This window comes from Zophobas morio, unplaced genomic scaffold (genome assembly GCF_036711695.1).
Source record: "Zophobas morio isolate AGI-343-1 ecotype UQ-CSIRO unplaced genomic scaffold, CSIRO_AGI_Zmor_V1 ptg000020l, whole genome shotgun sequence".
In the NCBI taxonomy this organism is placed as follows: domain Eukaryota; kingdom Metazoa; phylum Arthropoda; class Insecta; order Coleoptera; family Tenebrionidae; genus Zophobas; species Zophobas morio.
In genome coordinates, this window is record NW_026972125.1 from 3,916,030 (window position 1) to 3,936,474 (window position 20,445).

General features: G+C 36.0%; 1 protein-coding gene across 1 annotated transcript in view; it reads right to left on the bottom strand.

Annotated features, from left to right (window-relative positions):
- The window catches only part of LOC135131494 (U3 small nucleolar RNA-associated protein 4 homolog), a 29,292-nt gene extending 8,849 nt beyond the window's left edge, over positions 1 to 20,443 (bottom strand). The window contains exons 1-4 of the mRNA XM_064059271.1: positions 20,240 to 20,443; positions 19,771 to 20,192; positions 18,827 to 19,720; positions 18,377 to 18,768 (exon numbers count right to left, since the gene is read on the bottom strand). Of these exons, the coding sequence (XP_063915341.1) occupies positions 18,377 to 18,768; positions 18,827 to 19,720; positions 19,771 to 20,192; positions 20,240 to 20,352 (1,821 nt within the window). The 5' untranslated portion in view covers positions 20,353 to 20,443. The remainder of the gene's footprint in view (positions 1 to 18,376; positions 18,769 to 18,826; positions 19,721 to 19,770; positions 20,193 to 20,239) is intronic.
- Positions 20,444 to 20,445: the final 2 nt, after the last annotated feature.

The window sequence follows — 20,445 nt, forward strand, 5'->3', positions numbered from 1 at the left end:
TTGTTTGATTTCTCAACCAACTTTCAAATTTCTTTCAAAAATAGTGGAGGCGCCAGAATAAAAAAAATATGTTTTCCTTTATTTGACGACAGATTTGTGATTCTGAGAAAATTTTGGCTCAGACAGATGCTTTTTTGTAAAGAATGGCCAACTTCGAATTTTTTTTGAAAAAATGGTGGAGGCGCCAGAATAAATAAACATTTAACATTTAATTTGTTGCTTATCTGACGGCTTATAGCAAAAATAAACACAAATTCGTGATCCTGACAAAATTTCGGTTCACATACACAACTTGCCGGGAGTATTTGAGCCATTTTCAATTTTTTTTTTGTAAAAATGGTGGAGGCGCCCGAATAAAAAATTCATTTTTGCCTTTATTTGACGACCAAAAGCATAAACAAACACAGATTCATGATCTCGAGAGAATTTTGGTTGAGACAGATGCTTTCTTAGGACGATGGCCAACTTTCAAATTTTTTTGAAAAAATGGTGGAGGCGCCACAATAAAATTTAATTTCTCGCTTATTTGGCGACCTATAGTTAAAATAGACACAGATTCGTGATCCTGAGAAAATTTCGGTTCAGAATATTTGACGACCCTCAAAAAATCTAAAACTTTTTCGTTGGACTTTGAATCTTCATTCAAGGTCTAGCGAAAATTCTGGTTCACACAGATGTTTTTTCGTGAGGATGTGACGCACTTCTAATTTTTTTTTTTTAATGGTGCAATCACAACTTGTGACAGAAAAAATGCCCATTTCTCCGACAACACATCAACCAACAAAACACACGTAGACTGCGAACCCATAATTGAACCGAACCACAAAAAACAAAAAGGGAAACCCGCCTCACCCGCTTCATTTACCCCAGACGCCAACCCCCGCACGTAATTTCATCACGGCGACGAGTTGCAAAGTTTCGATTCGATGTCCAATTCGAACGTCACATCTCGCCCCTGATTTGAGAAAAACCCGATATGACACTCCAATTTTTAAACTCGCCGAAGATGATTGTCAGGGGCGCGTTTTCCGGCCAAACACATCGGCAAGCGCTGCGAGGCGTGCCGGGATTACCAACCCCATGATAAATTCGCCCGGCGTCGATACATCAAGCCGAAAAAATGGGGCTTCCAAGAGAGGTGTCGGGCCGAGCGGGAGACGTTTCTGATTATTCCGTTGCACCCAATAAGCGAGGAATCCGCGATTATCAAGCTGCGTCTAGACCACGAAGGAGGGCGTTGGAGACCGTCCAATTCTGGATTATTGGCAACAACATGTAAATTTGGCGTCGGTAACGATGACACGTTGATGAATATTTCCGTTTTATCAGGCCGGAGGGATCGAAACGTTGTCATCGTGGTTGCGCCGACATCATTAATAAATAACGTCCCCGCGTTGCATTAGTGCATGTGTGTGGCAAACAAACCGGCCGATGTTTGCCTCAGATAACGACGATTGTGTGAATAAAGCATTTGCAACTCTTTGCTCGTTCCATCGGAAGCAATCAATCCAGAAGTGGTCACTTGAAACGTAATTGGTTACAGGAGCGCTCCCTTGCGATGGCAATCTAAACTGCGGAATGACTTCCTGTAGTGTGTACAAGAGTGAATCGAAAAGCCGGTGGAGGGGCGAAACGCGCCGCTGTCAGGCAAACATAGGTTTGAAAAATTGGTCGAAGCTTATTTCGACAAAATCAGAAATACTTAATATCGAAAAATTCAATTCAACGGGACTTAAAAAATATAGGCCCGCCCACCCACCCTATCGCAATTGTGATGATTTTTATTTATTGTAATCGAGACCATCGGACGAATGGCCACTTTTATGTTTTCTCGACGTTTCATGACCCCTACACTGTCAGCCAAAAATATTTTCAATTTTCGTTTGCTTTAAAATGTTTTCGAATTCTGAAAAACAGATATTTTAACTGTTTATGTCCAAATATAACAGTAAAAAAAATGCAATTGTTTAATCCTGTGTTCCAAGATTGTATGAAAAAATGAACTAAGTCCAACTTGAATGGTCGGCACTATAAAATCTATCCCTGAAAAAAAGTTACTTATTTCAACGCTTCAAGGTTAGACTTCCAGATATAAGATACAGAAAAAACGAAAACATTCCTTGGCATAAAAAAAATTTAATTTAAAAAATGACATACTGAATGGACCCAACCACATATTAGGGGACCATTCTAAATGTGCAAATTATTTTTGTAAACAAAGTGGACAAGGAAGTTCAACAGTTTTGTCTATGGCATAATCCTGAACTTGTGGTTTATAAATACATTATTAAGGTTATTAGATTTTTAGCTTTCTCGACTTTTCTACTTTACACGTTTCAATTTTTCAGTACTTCAATTTTGGGCATTTTCAATTTTTCCATTCTTCAATTTTTCGATTTTTCAATTTGACGATGTTGCAGTGATACAGTTTCTCAATTTTTATCCTCTTCAATTTTACGATTTGTAAATATTTCGATTTTTCAAATTTTGACGTTTCTAAATTTTCAGTTTTCCGATTGCTGCAGTAATCTTTTTTTTTTATTTTCCCATTTCTTCCCAAGTTTCGATTTTTCACTTCTTCAATTCTTCAATTTTTGGATTTTTCAGGTTTTTGATGTTTCAATCTTCCAATTTCTCAGGATTTTGATTTTTCAAATTTTTGATTTTATAAGCTTATGATTTTTCGACGTCTGGATTTCCCGATTTTCAGTTTGTCGAATTACTTATAAAATTGGAGTCGCAAAATTCAAAAATTGAATAACAAAAAATCGGAACATCAGAAGATCGAGAAATCGAAAAATTAAAAGTCGATAAATGAAAAACTGAAAAATCTAGAATCGAGATTGAAAAATCAATAGTTTACAATTTTGAAAATTTAAAACAGAAATATCGAAACAAAATTAAAAATTGAAAAATTAAAATATGGAAAAATTGATATATCGAGAAAATTTTGATCAATCGGTAAACTGAAAAATCGACAAACTAAAAAATCGACAAATTTTAAAAAGGAAAAAAATATTTGGAGAAGTAAAAAAATCGGAACATCGAGAAATCGAAACATCAAAAAACTGGAAAAAATAAACCGAAAAACTGAAACATTGAATTTTTTTTATGGATCAAATTAAGAACCTCATTTTTTAGCTTTGCTTATACAAATATCACTCCAAAAACTTAATGAATCAATCAATTTATTTTATCGAAAAAATCAAGAATTGCAAAACTGAATACTTTGAAATCTTACAGACGTTTTAAAATTATTGTAAGCATGGTAAATTATCAATCAAAATTATCTATCAAAATTTTGTCGAATAAATTCTACCCCAAATGTGAAATAATTTATTTGTGATTTATCATTGCATTCATATTTTTTAGATTTGCTTAAACAGGTGGCTCAAAAAAATTAATGAATTTATTTTATCGATTAAATCAAAAATTTTTTTAAAATGTAAAACGTTCTCGGGGTCCCAAATGTTTTTCTTTTAATGTGAAACGTTCTCGGGGGTCCCAACTGTCTTTTTTTTAAATATAAAACCTTCTCGGGGGTCCTAACTGTCGTTTTAAAAAACGTAGAACCTTCTCTAGGAAGCCACATGTCTTTTTTTAAGTGTAAAAAGTTCTCGGGGTCCCAAATATCTTTTTTTTTACTGTGAAACCTTAAACCTTCTCGAGGGTCCCAACTGTCTTTTATTGTAATATAAAACATGCTCGGGGGTCCCAAATATCTCTTTTTAAGAATATGAAACCTTCTCGGGGATCCCAACTATGTTTTTAAAAATGTAAAACCTTCTCAGGGGCCCGAAGTGTATTTTTTTAAGAATGTGAAACCTTCTCGAGGGTCCCAACTGTCTATTTAAAAATGTAAAACCATGTCGGGGGCCCCAAATGTACTTATTTAAGAATGCAAAACTTTCTCGGGGGTCCCAAATGTCCAATTTTTATTGTGAAACCATCTCGGGGGTCCCAACTGTCTTTTTTCAAAATGTAAAACCTTCTCGGTGGTCCCAACTGTCTTTTATAGAAATGTAAAACCTTCTCGGGGGAGGCAAATGTCCTATTTTTTAATGTGAAACCTTCTCGGGGGACCCAAATGTCCTATTTTTTATTGTGAAACCATCTCGGGGGTCCCAACTGTCTTCTTTGAAAATGTAAAACCTTCTCGCGGGCGCCAACTGTCCTATTTTTTAATGTGAAACCTTCTCGGGGGTCCCAACTGTCTTTTGTAGAAATGTAAAACCTTCTCGGGGACGCCAACTGTCCTATTTTTTAATGTGAAACCTTCTCGGAGGTCCCACATGTCTTTTTTAGAAATGTAAAACCTTCTCGGGGGCGCCAACTGTCCTATTTTTTTAATGTGAAACCTTCTCTGGGGTCCCAACTGTCTTTTTTAGAAATGTAAAATCTTCTCGGGGGTCCCAACTGTCCTATTTTTTAATGTGAAACCTTCTCGGGGGTCCCAACTATCTTTTATAGAAATGTGAAACCTTCTCGGGACTCCCAACTATCTTTTATAGAAATGTAAAATCTTCTCGGGGGAGCCAAATGTCCTACTTTTTAATGTGAAACCTTCTCGAAGGTCCCAACTGTCTTTTTTAGAAATGTAAAACCTTCTCGGAGGCGCCAACTGTCTTTTTTAAAAATGTAAACTCTTCTCGGGGCGTCAAATGGCTTTTTTTAAGAATGTTAAACCTTCTCGGGGGTCCCAACTGCCTTTTTTAAAAATGTAAAACCTTCACGGGGGCCCCAAATTAGTTTTTTTAAGAATGTGAAAGCTTCTCGGGGAGTCCCAACTGCCCTTTTTTCAAGAAGGTGAAACCTTCACGGGGGCCCCAAGTGCCTTTTTTTAAGAATATTAAATCTTCTCGGGGCTCCCAACTGTCTTTTTTTTAAGAAGGTGAAATCTTTTTTTCTATTACACTGTGACTATAGTACCTTCTACATTGTTTTTACTCCATAAAGGTTATCACGAAAATGAAACATTCCGCAAAACCAAATTTTATAATTTTTCAATTTTTGAATTTTTCAAATTTTGTGGTTTCTAAATTTTCAGTTTTCCGATTTCTGAAGTAATATTTTTTTTATTTTCCCATTTCTTCCCAAAGTTTCGATTTTTCACTTCTTCAATTCTTCAATTTTTCGATTTTTCAGGTTTTTGATGTTTCAATTTTTCAATTTCTCAGGATTTTGATTTTTCAATTTTTTGATTTTATAAGCTTACGATTTTTCGACTTCTGGATTTCCCGATTTTCAGTTTGTCGGATTATACTTATAAAATTCGAATCGAAAAATTCAAAAATTGAACATCAGAAGATCGAGAAATCGAAAAATTAAAAGTCGATAAATGAAAAACTGAAAAATCGAACAATCAAAAAAGCGAAACTTCGAAATCTCGTAAAAGCAGAGAAATCGAAAAATTTAACAACCGAAAAACTGAAAAATCGAAAAATTTAAAGTTTTAGAAATACAAAAATTGAAAAACCGAAAAATCTAGAAGCGAGATTGAAAAATCAAAAGTTTAGAATTTTGAAAATTTAAAACAGAAATATCGAAACAAAATTTAAAATTGACAAATTAAAATATGGAAAAATTTATATATCGAGAAAATCTCGATAAATCGGTAAACTGAAAAATCGACAAACTAAAAAATCGACAAATTTTAAAAAGGAAAAAAATATTTGGAGAAGTAAAAAAATCGGAACATCGAGGAATCGAAACATCAAAAAACTGGAAAAAATAAACCGAAAAACTGAAACATTGAATTTTTTTTATGGATCAAATTAAGAACCTCATTTTTTAGCTTTGCTTATACAAATATCACTCCAAAAACTTAATGAATCAATCAATTTATTTTATCGAAAAAATCAAGAATTGCAAAACTGAATACTTTGAAATCTTACAGACGTTTTAAAATTATTGTAAGCATGGTAAATTATCAATCAAAATTATCTATCAAAATTTTGTCGAATAAATTCTACCCCAAATGTGAAATAATTTATTTGTGATTTATCATTGCATTCATATTTTTTAGATTTGCTTAAACAGGTGGCTTAAAAAAATTAATGAATTTATTTTATCGATTAAATCAAAAATTTTTTAAAAATGTAAAACGTTCTCGGGGTCCCAAATGTTTTTCTTTTAATGTGAAACGTTCTCGGGGGTCCCAACTGTCTTTTTTTTTAATATAAAACCTTCTCGGGGGTCCTAACTGTCATTTTAAAAAACGTAAAACCTTCTCTGGGAAGCCACATGTCTTTTTTTAAGTGTAAAATGTTCTCGGGGTCCCAAATATCTTTTTTTTTTTACTGTGAAACCTTAAACCTTCTCGAGGGTCCCAACTGTCTTTTATTGTAATATAAAACATGCTCGGGGGTCCCAAATATCTCTTTTTAAGAATATGAAACTTTCTCGGGGGTCCCAACAATGTTTTTAAAAATGTAAAACCTTCTCAGGGGCCCGAAGTGTATTTTTTGAAGAATGTGAAACCTTCTCGAGGGTCCCAACTGTCTATTTAAAAATGTAAAACCATGTCGGGGGCCCCAAATGTACTTATTTAAGAATGCAAAACCTTCTCGGGGGACCCAAATGTCCAATTTTTATGGTGAAACCATCTCGGGGGTCCCAACTGTCTTTTATAGAAATGTAAAACCTTCTCGGGGGAGGCAAATGTCCTATTTCTTAATGCGAAACCTTCTCGGGGGAGCCAAATGTCCAATTTTTATTGTGAAACCATCTCGGGGGTCCCAACTGTCTTTTATAGAAATGTAAAACCTTCTCGGGGGAGGCAAATGTCCTATTTCTTAATGCAAAACCTTCTCGGGGGACCCAAATGTCCAATTTTTATTGTGAAACCATCTCAGGGGTCCCAACTGTCTTTTATAGAAATGTAAAACCTTCTCGGGGGAGGCAAATGTCCTATTTCTTAATGCGAAACCTTCTCGGGGGAGCCAAATGAGGACCCGGGTGGGTTAGTTAGCATTATGCTTGCCCGCCACACCTTGGGTCGTGGGTTCGATTCCCGCCCTGGCTCTGGGTGTCGTGAATGTCCCGTTCCCCTGTAATTGGGCCTCCGTGCCTGTTGGGGGACGTAATTAAATAAAAAAAAAAATAAATAAATAAATGTCCTATTTTTTAATGTGAAACCTTCTCGGGGGTCCCAACTGTCTTTTGTAGAAATGTAAAACCTTCTCGGGGACGCCAACTGTCCTATTTTTTAATGTGAAACCTTCTCGGAGGTCCCAAATGTCTTTTTTAGAAATGTAAAACCTTCTCGGGGGCGCCAACTGTCCTATTTTTTTAATGTGAAACCTTCTCGGGGGTCCCAACTGTCTTTTTTAAAAATGTAAAACCTTCTCGAGGGAGCCAAATGTCCTATTTTTTAATGTGAAACCTTCTCGAGGGTCCCAACTGTCTTTTGTAGAAATGTAAAACCTTCTCGGGGACGCCAACTGTCCTATTTTTTAATGTGAAACCTTCTCGGAGGTCCCAAATGTCTTTTTTAGAAATATAAAACCTTCTCGGGGGCGCCAACTGTCCAATTTTTTAATGTGAAACCTTCTCGGGGGTCCCAACTGTCTTTTGTAGAAATGTAAAACCTTCTCGGGGACGCCAACTGTCCTATTTTTTAATGTGAAACCTTCTCGGAGGTCCCAAATGTCTTTTTTTAGAAATGTAAAACCTTCTCGGGGGCGCCAACTGTCCTATTTTTTAATGTGAAACCTTCTCGGGGGTCCCAACTGTCTTTTTTAAAAATGTAAAACCTTCTCGAGGGAGCCAAATGTCCTATTTTTTAATGTAAAACCTTCTCGGGGGTCCCAACTGTCCTATTTTTTAATGTGAAACCTTCTCGGGAGTCCCAACTGTTTTTTATTTAATGTAAAACCTTCTCGTGGGACTCAAATGTCCTATTTTTTAATGTAAAACCTTCTCGGGGGTCCCAACTATCTTTTATAGAAATGTGAAACATTCTCGGGGGTCCCAACTATTTTTTATAGAAATGTAAAACATTCTCGGGGGCCTAACTGTCTTTTTTAGAAAAATGTAAAACCTTCTCGGGGGCGCCAACTGTCTTTTTTAAAAATCTAAAACCTTCTCGGGGCGTCAAATGGTTTTTTTAAGAATGTTAAATCTTCTCGGGGGTCCCAATTGCCATTTTTAAAAATGTAAAACCTTCACGGAGGGCCCAAATGAGTTTTTTTTTTTTAGAGAATGTGGAACCTTCTCGGAGGTCCCAACTGTCTTTTTGCAAAAAGGTGAAACCTTCTAGGGGCCCCAGAAATCATTTTTTTAATGTAACACCTTCTCGGGGACGCCAAATGGCTTTTTTTTAAGAATGTTAAACTTTCTCGGGGGTCCCAACTGCTCTTTTTTCAAGAAGGTGAAACCTTCACTGGGGCCCCAAGTGCCCTTTTTTAAGAATATTAAATCTTCTTGGGGTCCCAACTGTCTTTTTTAAAAATGTAAAGCCTTCTCGGGGGCGCCAACTGTCCTATTTTTTAATGTGAAACCTTCTCGGGGGTCCCAACTGTCTTCTTTAAAAATATAAAACCTTCTCGGAGGCCCCAAATGTACTTATTTAAGAATGCAAAACCTTCTCGGGGGTCCCAAATGGCTTTTTTTTAAGAATGTTAAACCTGCTCGGGGGTCTCAACTGTTTTTAGCTAAAAGGTGAAACCTTCTCGGGGGCCCAAATATCCTTTTTTAATGTAAAACTTTCTCGGGGGCGCTAAATGGCTTTTTTAAAAATGTAGAACTTTCACGGGGGCTCCAAATGAGTTTTTTTAAGAATGTGAAACCTTCTCGGGGGTCCCAACTGTCTTTTTTAAAAATGCAAAACCTTCTCGGGGACGCTAAATGTTTTTTTTAGAATGTGAAATTTTGGGGGTGCCAACTGTGTTTATAGAAATGTAAAACCTTCTCGGGGGCGCCAACTGTCCTATTTTTTCATGTGAAACCTTCTCGGGAGTCCCAACTGTCTTTTTTAGAAATGTAAAACCTTCTCGGGGGACGCAAATGTCCTATTTTTTATTGTGAAACGATCTCGGGGGTCCCAACTGTCTTCTTTGAAAATGTAAAACCTTCTCGCGGGCGCCAACTGTCCTATTTTTTAATGCGAAACTTTCTCGGGGGAGCCAAATGTCCTATTTTTTAATGTGAAACCTTCTCGGGGGTACCAACTGTCTTTTGTAGAAATGTAAAACCTTCTCGGGGACGCCAACTGTCCTATTTTTTAATGTGAAACCTTCTCGGGGGTCCCAACTGTCTTCTTTAAAAATATAAAACCTTCTCGGAGGCCCAAAATGTACTTATTTAAGAATGCAAAACCTTCTCGGGGGTCCCAAATTGCTTTTTTTTAAGAATGTTAAACCTTCTCGGGGGTCTCAACTGTCTTTTAGCTAAAAGGTGAAACCTTCTCGGGGTCCCAAATATCTTTTTTTTTTAATATAAAACCTTCTCGGGGGCGCTAAATGGCTTTTTTAAAAATGTAAAACCTTCACGGGGGCTCCAAATGAGTTTTTTTAAGAATGTGAAACCTTCTCGGGGGTCCCAACTGTCTTTTTTAAAAATGTAAAACCTTCTCGGGGGCACCAAATGCTTTTTTTTTAGAATGTGAAATCTTCTCGGGGTCCCAATTGTCTTTTTTAAAAATGCAAAACCTTCTCGGGGACGCTAAATGTTTTTTTTTTAGAATGTGAAATTTTGGGGGTGATAACTGTCTTTTTTAGAAACGTAAAACCTTCTCGGGGGCGCCAACTGTCCTATTTTCTCATGTAAAACCTTCTCGGGAGTCCCAACTGTCTTTTTTAGAAATGTAAAACCTTCTCGAGGGACCCAAATGTCCTATTTTTTATTGTGAAACCATCTCAGGGGTCCCAATTCTCTTCTTTGAAAATGTAAAACCTTCTCGCGGGCGCCAACTGTCCTATTTTTTAATGCGAAACCTTCTCGGGGGTCCCAACTGTTTTTTTTAGAAATCTAAAACCTTCTCGAGGGACCCAAATGTCCTATTTTTTAATGTGAAACCTTCTCGGGGGTCCCAAGTGCCTTTTTTAAGAATATTAAAACTTCTCGGGGCTCCCAACTCTCTTTTTTTTAAGATGGCGAAATCTTTTTTTCTATTACACTGTGATTGTAATGTTTTTACTCCATAGAGGTTATCACGAAAATGAAAAAATCCGCAAAATCAAATTTTATAACTTCTCAGAAAGCAGTATTTGTTCGTCTGTACTTCAGGAGCGAGGGAAGTTCTGTGGAAATAACGTCCAATTATTTTATTCGCCGTCAGCACGGGGGCGGAGTTTAGTTGCAAAATCCATATTTGTCCATAGAAATGTACCATTTTAAACATGTTTTAAGCTTCTTGTTACGAAAAAAGATTACGTATATTTAACAAGAGGGGCAAATATAAGCCCCGCCCACCCAACCTGTCTCAATTGTGATGATTTTTTCCATTCGTTGTCAGACCGAGGGGCGGAGCGTAATTGCAAAATCGATATTTCCATATACAAATTTACCATTTTAAATATGTTTAAGTTTCTTCTTATCGCACAAAGTGCGATGCATCATCCTTTTAGAATACAATCCTGTATTGTTTCTAATAAATATTATTATCAAAAAAGACAAAGAGGCAAATATAAGCCCCGCCCACCCACCCTATTTCAACTGTGATGACTTTTGCATTCGTTTTCAAACCAAGGGGCAAAATTCATATTTCCCTATAAAAATTTACCGTTTTAAACATGTTTAAGTTTCTTGTTATAAAAAAAGACCACACATATTAAACAATAAAGCACATATAAGATATTTTTTTTCAAAAAATTTTATTGTTGCGTAATTTTATCAGCAACGATCGCGATTTTCCCCACAACCCCCGGTAACGACTTCCCCCGCCGCCCCCAGCAAAAACCCCGACCCTTTAATCTAACACACAGCCATTTGTTCCCACCGCCAAAAGACACACACGTCCATCCTCGGCAATTAATAACGTGCTCCCGTCGTCCCGACGCACCTAACCAGAAGAACAGTCATCGCACACAACGGCCGTGCGCGCCGCCCCCGACCCCGCCGCCTCCACCGCCGCCCGACAACAAAACATCGCATCCTTGTAATGCAATTTACGATAGCATCGCTTCGGCGATTTATCACTGTCGAGGCGCTCTATTCAAGAGACGCTGCAAGAGTTGCCATTCACGTGCTGTGTGCCAGAACAGTGATTAATTAACATGCATTCGTCCGTTCGTCTGGGGACGGCGCTGCGGCGGTTACCCGAGCGGTGACTTATCGGAGGCGGTGTCTGTGCACAGGTGGCAGTCGTATTGATGGGGCGGCATCAATCCACGCCGCTCGACCTCAAACGGGGGCGGCTGACGCTATCTGCATTCGGTGTTTCGGCTTTTGTCATTTTTCATCAGGGGGAAACGGGTTTCGAGCTGGCCGCGTTTACCGAACAGATGGAGCGACCGGCGAAGATCGCTTCCTTCTGCAAGTAGGACGGCGGCGATGAGCGCGTGTCGTTCGGGATCCCGTCGGCTTTTTAGCGGAATAATTTATGAGTAGGTACGTTGTTGAATATGATCATTCATCTTCGTTCGCCGCAAATTATCCGAATAAAAAAGCGCCTCGCCAGAAGGAGTCTCGCGTTCCTCCGCCATTACGGTCGGGGAAAAACGAGGAAGAATCGAGGAGCGAACGCGCGAAAACTTGTCGAGAGATATAATACAGTTCCCGTTTTATTTCTGCGTTATATTGTTCGGGCTAGACGTAACGAGCTCAATCATTTTGATTGATACCTGAGCCCGCCGGAATTATGAATTTGAATCGGAGGTAATCCCGCAGTGGCTCGGATGGAAATTGCACATTTGCATGATGCATATTTCTCTGTCACTGTTTCGAGATGATGACTTTGACTAAGTGCACTTTGGCGAATTCTTTCCTCTGTTTGCAATTTAGATTAGATTTGCGGCGGATGGTTGGCTGGGTTTTACGGCGGCGTAAATTAAGAGAGGCCGGAAGGTGCCGAACCAGGCGGGCCCGGGGAATTTCTCCCTGAAGGAGTCAAAGCATTTATTTATATCATTTGTTTAACACGTTGTTTCGAGTCCATCGGGCGACTAGCTACTTTTTTTGTACGTATCTACCAGCAGCGATGGGTATTAACCTCCTCCGCCTCCTCTCTACGGATTGCCATAATTCCCTAAATACTCAGGTAGAATAAAATGGACAAGGACTAAAGTTTCCTTGCTTGATTACAGAGATTGATTACCCAGTACCTTCTTCAGGTAGAAACTGTCTTGTAGTATCTAACAATAAAATATGTTCAACTCAGAAAGTACTTTTCTTAAGATAAACGTGAATTAATGGAGTTTAAACAAGTAACCGCTACATCCCTACAAACCATTATTTTTTAACAAAAATGAGTATTTAAATTTATCATGGGTAGATTTTAAATGGGAATGGGATTTTTCAACTTTGGGATTTTTGAGTATGTATATATTTCAATTTTTAAATTTTCAAATTTTTCGATTTTCTGTTTTTTTGATTTTTTACTTATTCGTTTTTTCAAAATATTGCGACTTTTTCAATCTTACATTTTTTGATTTTTCAGATTTTTGTTTAGTTCGATTTCCCAATTATTCGATTTTTCAATTTTTTCAGTTTTCGATTTAACGATTTTCTTCCGATTTTTCGCCTTCTCATTTTTAGATCATCACATTCTAAACCAATATACGAGCACTGGTTTGTGGAAGACGTCGGGGCTCGAAAATTTTAGAATACAGTAATGTTGCGCCTGCCTATATTTAAAATGTAAAAGTAGGAATTGTCATAATAACATCGACTTACCCAAAATACTATTCAGAACGTTTTGCTGCATTGTAGCTTAATAATTAATAATTTTAATCGCTTCCTGTGTTTCGAGTGCTTAACTGTCGCATCCTTTCGATGTATAAACATAAACAATTGAAGATAAGCATGTACTGATAATATATTTTTAATTCAGAGGCGAGGGAAGATCTGTCTAAATAACTTTAGACCAATTTTTTGCGTTTAAAATAGAGTCTAGGAGGCGCCTAGTGATTTTTTAATATAAAAATTTTCGGAGCCTCTTGTGTTTTGTTTTTAAAATACTTTTACAAAATCTCGAGGATCCGTGGAGTGCTTTATTTGGAAAGGATTTTAAGGGCTCCTAGCGTCTTTTTTTTTTTTCAAAATCGGTTTTGAAGGAGAAATCAAAATATTGTCAAAACAGAAAAATTGAAAAATCAAGAATTTTAAAAATCTGAAAAATCCAAAAATTAAAATATCGACTAGATGAAATTCTTGAAAAATGTAAGATTTACAAAAGAGCAAAATTTTGTAAAAATCAAGTAAAAAATAAAAAACCAACATCCAAAAATCTAAAATTTCAAAATGGAAATCTTGAAAAATCCCAAAACTTAAACAGAGAAATCGAAAAATCGAAAAATTTAGAAACCCCAAAAATTTAAATATCGAAAAAAATCCCAAAACTGAAATGTCGAAAATTGGAAACTCGAATAATCGAAAAAATCGAGAAATCGAAAAATCTAAACACTGAGGAATGGCCAAGACCGTAAAATGAGAAAATTCAAAATTGAAAAATTTAAACTTAAAAACCCCGATAAATCGAAAAATTGAGAAAACAAAAAATCTAAAAATGCAAAAGACTGAAAAATCGAAACAAGAGAAAAGTGAAAAATATAAAATCTAAAAAAATCGATAAATCGAAAATTTGCAAAATGGGGAAATCGGAACATCAACGAATCGAAAAATCAAAAAATTGAAAAATCGAAAAGTGTAAGATTTAAAAAATCCCAACATTTCGAAAAATCGAATAAGTTAAAAATAAAAAAAAAAACAAAGTCGCAAAATCTAAAAATTTGGAAATCGAAATACAATTGAAAAATCTCAAAATTGAAAAGTCTCTAAACTCAAACATTGAAAATTTCAAAATCGAAAAATTGAAAAATTGAGGAATCGAAAAAACGAAAAGTCGAAAAATCCATTAATCAAAAACATTGAGAAATCGAAAAATCAAAAAATTTAGAAACCCCAAAAATTGAAATACCGAAAATTTAAATATGTACATAAATCCCAAAACTGAAAAGTTGAAAAATTGGAAAATCGAAAATTCGAAAAGATGAATTATCGAAAAACTGAGAAATCGAGAAATCGAAATCGAAAATTTAAAAAATCGCGAAATCGAAACATCAATAGATCGAGAAGTCGAAAAGCCGAAAAATCGAAAATTTGAGATATCGAAATAGCTGAAGATCGAAAAATGGAAGAATTCAAAATTGAAAAATTTAAACTTAAAACACCCGATAAATCAAAAAATTGAAAAATCGGAATATCGAAAAACAAAAATTAATTCCGAAAAATTCAAAAATCGAAAAATGAGCAGGCAAAAAATCAAAAGACAGAAATCCAAACAACAAAAAAGTGAAAAATCTAAAATTTAAAAATTTGGCAAATCGGGAAATCAAAAAATTAAAAAATTGAAAAATCAAATAGTGTAAGATTTAAAAAATCGCAAAATTTTGAAAAATCGAGTAACTAAAAAATCAAAAAAACAAAAATCTAAAAATGTACAAATCGAAATACATATTAAAAAATTCCAAAACTTAAACATTGAAAATTTCAAAATTGAAAAATTGAGAAATCGGAAAAACGAAAAATCGAAGTCGAAAAATTAAAAAATCCATGAATCGAGAAATTGAGAAATGGAAAAATTCAAAAATTTGGAAACCCCAAAAATTGAAAAGTCGAAAAATTTAAATACATAAACCCCAGAACTGAAACGTTGAAAAATTGGAAAATCGGAAAATCGAAAAAAATGAATTATCGAAAAACTAGGAAACCGGGAAATCGAAATCGAAAAATTCAAAAATTGCGAAATCGAAACAGTAAAGGATCAAGAAGTCGAAAAGTCGAAATATCGAAATAGCGAAAGATCGAAAAATGGGAAAATTCAAAATTGAAAAATTTTAACTTAGAAAAACCGATAAACGAAAAAATGAAAAATCGAAACACTGATAAATTAATTCCGAAAAATTGAAAAATCGAAAAATCTAAAGACGAGAAGGCAAAAATCGAAAGATTGAGAAATCGAAGCAACAAAAAAGTGAAAAATCTAAAATCTAAAAAATTTCGATAAACTGAAAATTTACAAAATCGAGAAATCGGAACATCAACGAATCGAAAAATCAAAATATCGAAAAATCGAAAAGTGTAAGATTTAAAAAATCCCAACATTTTGAAAAATGGAATAAATAAAAAATCAAAAAAACAGAAAGTCGAAAAATCTAAAAATTTGGAAATCGAAATACACTTAAAAAATCCCAAAATTGAAAAGTCCCTAAACTTAAACATTGAAAATTTCAAAATCGAAAAATTGAAAAATTGAGGAAACGAAAAAACGAAAAGTCGAAAAATCCATTCATCAAGAAATTGAGAAATCGAAAATTCAAATATGTACATAAATCTCAAAACTGAAACGTTGAAAAACTGAGAAATCGAGAAATCGAAAATTTCAAAAATCGCGAATCGAAACATCGATAGATCGAGAAGTCGAAAAGCCGAAAAATCGAAAAATCGAAAAATTGAGATATCGAAATAGCTAAAGATCGAAAAATGGGAAAATTCAAAATTGAAAAATTTAAACTTGAAAAAACCCGATAAATCAAAAAATTTAAAAATCGGAATATCGAAAAACTGGAAAATTAAATCCGAAAAAGGGAAAAATGAGAAGGCAAAAAATCAAAAGACTGAGAAATCGAATCAACAAAAAATTGAAAAATTTTAAATACAAAAATTGGAAAAATTGAAAAATTACAAAATCCAGAAATCAAAAAATTCCAAAACTTAAACACTGAAAATTTGAAAATTGAAAAACTCATTCTCATCATCAATCAAATCCATTTATCGAGAAATTGGGAAATCGAAAAATTCAAAAATTTAGAAACGCCAAAAATTAAAAAATGAATTTTCAAAAAAAAGGGAAATCGAGAAATCTAAATTGAAAAATTCAAAAATCGCGAAATCGAAACATCAAAAGATCGAGAAGTCGAAAAGCTGAAAAGTCGAAAAATTGAGATATCGAAATAGCCAAAGATCGAAAAATGGAAAAATTGAAAATTGGAAACTTTAAACTTAAAACACCCGATAAATAAAAAAAATGAAAAATCGGAATATCGAAAAACTGAAAAATGAATTCCGAAAAATTGAAAACTAGAAAAAAACAAAGTGAAAAACCTAAAATTTAAAAATTGGAAAAATTGAATATTTACATAATCGAGAAATCAACACATGAACGAATCGAAAAATCAAAAAATTGAAAAATCGAAAAGGTTTAAAAAATCGCAAAATTTTAAAAAATCGAATAAGTAAAAAATCAAAAAAACAAAAAGTCCAAAAATCTAAAAATTTAAAAATCGAAATACATATTAAAAAATCCTTGAACTTAAACATTGAAAATTTGAAAATCGAAAAATTGAGAAATTGGAAAGACGAAAAATCGAAAAACTAAAAAACTCCATTAAACAAGAAATTGAGAATTCTAAAAATTCAAAAATTTAGAAACGCACAAAATTGCAAAATCGAAAAATCGAAAAGATGAGTTATCGAAAAACTGAAAAATCAAAAAAATTCAAAAATCGCGAAATCGAAAAATCCAAGGATCGAGAAGTCGAAAAGTCGAAAAATCGAAAAATTGAAAAATGGGCCAATTCAAAATTGAAAAATATACCAAAAAATGAAAAATCGAAACACTGAAAAATTAATTTTGAAAAATTGAAAAATCCAAAGACAAGAAGGCAAAAATCGAAATACTGAGAAATCGAAGCAACAAAAAAGTGAAAAACCTAAAATTTAAAAATTCGAAAAATTAAAAATTTACAAAATTGAGAAATCAAAAAATCCACGAATCGAAGAGTGTAAGATATAAAAAAATCGCAAAATTTTGAAAAAATCGCAAAATTTTGAAAAATTTGAAAATCGAGAAATCAGAAAAACGAAAAGTTGAAAAATTAAAAAATCCGTTAACCGAGAAATTGAGAAAGCGAAAAATCCAAAAATTCAGAGACGCCAAAAATTTAAATACCGAAAAATTTAAATATAAAACTGAAATGTTGAAAAATTGGAAAATCGAAAATTCGAAAAAAATGATTATCGAAAAACTGAGAAATCGAAAAATGAGACGCCAAAAAATTAATAGAAACAACAAACAAAATTTGAAAAATCCAAATTCAAAAAATCGAGCAATCAATACATCAACAAATCAAAAAACTGAAAAATCGAAAAATGTAAGATTTAAAGAGTCGCAATATTTTGAAAAATCCAATAAGTAAAAAATCAAAAACACGAAAAGTCGAAAAATCGAAAAATTGAAAAATCGGAATATGGAAAAATTGAAAAATTAATTCCGATAAATTGAAAAATCGAAAAATGAGAAGGCAAAAAATTAAAAATTTGAGACATCCAAACAACAAAAAAGTGAAAAAACTAAAATTCAAAAATTCGAAATACATAGAAAAATCCCTAAATCGAAAAATTCCAAAACTTAAACATTGAAAATTTGAAAATCGAAAAATTGAGAAATCGAGAAATCGACACACCAAAAGATCGAAAAGTCGAAAAATTCACAACTTAAGTAAAAAAACCGATAAACCAAAAAGTGAAAAACCGCAAAATCTAAGAATGAGAAGGCGAAAAATCGAAAGGAAACCATTAAATTGAAAAGTAAGAAATCGAAATATCGAAAAACTGAAAAATTAATTCCGAAAAATTGAAAAATCAAAAAATCCAAAAACAAGAAGACAAAAAAACGAAAGATTGAGAAACTGAAGCAACAAAAAATGAAAAATCTAAAATTTAAAAATTCGAAAAATTGATGATTTTACCTCATCTCCAACTTTTGCAATACTACAATGTAAATTTCTTTCAGATTCTATTTCATTCCCTATTGTTATATCCAGAAACCACTCCCAACCCAGAAACCACCCTATTGGCCTCGCAATAACCCCCCGACAATTCACCCTCGACAACCACCCCCCATCTGTCGCCCGGAAAAATCGCCGCGCTCCAAATCCCGGAGCCGCTCGGGGCCGCTTCCCGAGACACCTGAATTCGCCGTAGACGAAATCGTTACTTGCGTCAAAAACAACCAGCGCAACACTTCAAAACGAATCGATTCCGACAATCCCATTGATGTCGACACGTAATTTGATGTACCGTTCCGAGGAATCGGCGAGAACGTGCTAACCGGATTAAATCGAGAACTACAAGATTTATGTGAATTAATGATAACCTTTCAGTCCATTGTTTCGCCGCAGTTCGATGTAAAATTGATGGATTCCGCTCCACTTACCTTCTCCTTATCGATGACGATGACGTTGTCGTCGTCCTGCAGCAGTATGGTGCGGTCGGCGCGGGGGTCGAAGGCGACGGACCGGACGACGGAGGCGCGCGAAGCGAGCGACTTGGGGGGGCTCTTCGACAAGGACCGCGAAAATTTCGTCAACTCGCGCCGGGACAGGTCGAACTCGATCACGTGCCCGTCAGAATAGGCCACCACCAAATTCGGCACCTTCGGGTGAATCCCCAAAGCCGTCGGCGCCGATTTGTACCTTGGTACTTTACAATAACTGACGTAGTGATTATTCTTTAAAGTCCAGACCGCGACATTTCCCTTGACGTCGCCCCCCACCAAAAACTGGGAGTCGCCGGACACGCCCAACAACGCAATCGTATCCTCCATGTCTGCCAATCAAACAACAATAAACAAACCAACCAATGGCAAACAACCACGTGCTTCTACCTGACTGGGTGTTGATGGTCTGCGTCACGACGGCTCTATCATTGGCGATTTCCACCACTTGCAAGCCACCGATATTGGGCGCCACGATTAAGCGACTTTGGGCGAAAATGGCGCCCACGCACGGTACTTCCCCCCAGCCTTCAGTTTCCACGGGTACCAACTTCAGTGATTCCTCCCTAACTAGTTTTAATAATCTAACACCTAATCTAGTACTGTACAAAATTAAACCCCCATCGTCGGACATCGTCGCACATAGAATCCCCTCTTTTCTGTCATTGTCGTCTACTTTAACCACCTTTTGCACTAAAACTAATTTCTGGGGTCGTTTATCTACGGTGAACATCCCCGTGCGCTTGTCTTTTTCGCCCCCACTTTCCCCCAAAGTCCACACTTCGATGAATTTGGGGTACCGCAACATGACGTAGCGCGCTTTGGAGCATAGTGTGACGCAAGGGGCTTGCAAAATCGGCGCGAACTTTGACAAGGTTTTAGGGGGGTAACTGCAAGCTAAGTAACCGTCGACGCCGCTGGAATATAACTTGTTACCATCAAGGGCAAGCGCGCGCACGTCGTGGTCGTGGATTTTACGCTGGACGCTGCGCACCCATTTCTGGGAATCATCCTTGACTTTAACCCGGACGTAATTGACAATGTTGGGGTCCACCCCGGCGCAGTAGAGGGACTCCTCGTCTTCTGATAGACACAGCGCGAGGATGTCAGCTCTGTGCGACTGGTAGCTTTCAAGCTGAGCCCCCACTTTGCCGTCCCACACGGTGAGAACACCCCTGGAGTCTCCACTAATTATAGAGAAGTCTTGGGTGATGGTGAGGCACCACACGATCGTGGGCTTGTTGTGTTCAGCACGGCCCGTAATCATTTTATAAAGGGCTTGATCTACAAAATTTTACTTAAGTAATTATTACTAAAAATGAGAAAAAACGTACTAGTGCGGACGCTCCAAATCCGTAACGCGTCCAAACTCCCGGACACTATATACTCCCCAGAATGGTCGAATTTCAAACACAAAATGCGCCCCTCTTGCTTGTCCAAGAACTTCTCAAAAAAAACCTCCTCTTCCTGGATTTGGAAAATGTTCAAATAACCCTGTTCCGTTCCAATGGCTATCCGCGATTTGTCTTTGTTTATATCGAGACAAAACGCGGCCTCGCCTGTCACCACGGCCCTACTTTTCACTTCCAGTTTGTATAAGTCGTACTCTATCAAGAGACCGTGCAGCCCTACGCTGAAAAGACGTGAATCGCACCACGCTAACCCCTCTATACTGAAGTTTTCGGTGGAACTGGCTATTGTACGTTCGATGAAGGGTGTGTGGGTTAAGTTCCAAATTTCTAAGCTAGCGTCGGCTCTGCATATAAACTAGTTAAAAACAATACAAAAGTGAGGTTAGATTACCTTGAAAGAGCCAATTTTTTGTTGTGCGGCTGGATCGCCATACAGTACACTGCCTTGGGCTTTGGTTTGTAAAAACGCACATTGTGCATTTTCGGATTCTTTAAATCACCCATTTTCTAGCCGAAAAAACTACTATTTATAAGAGTTACACATAACCTCACAATTACTCACGTGTGTATTTACCACAACAGAAATTTTAGTGTCGT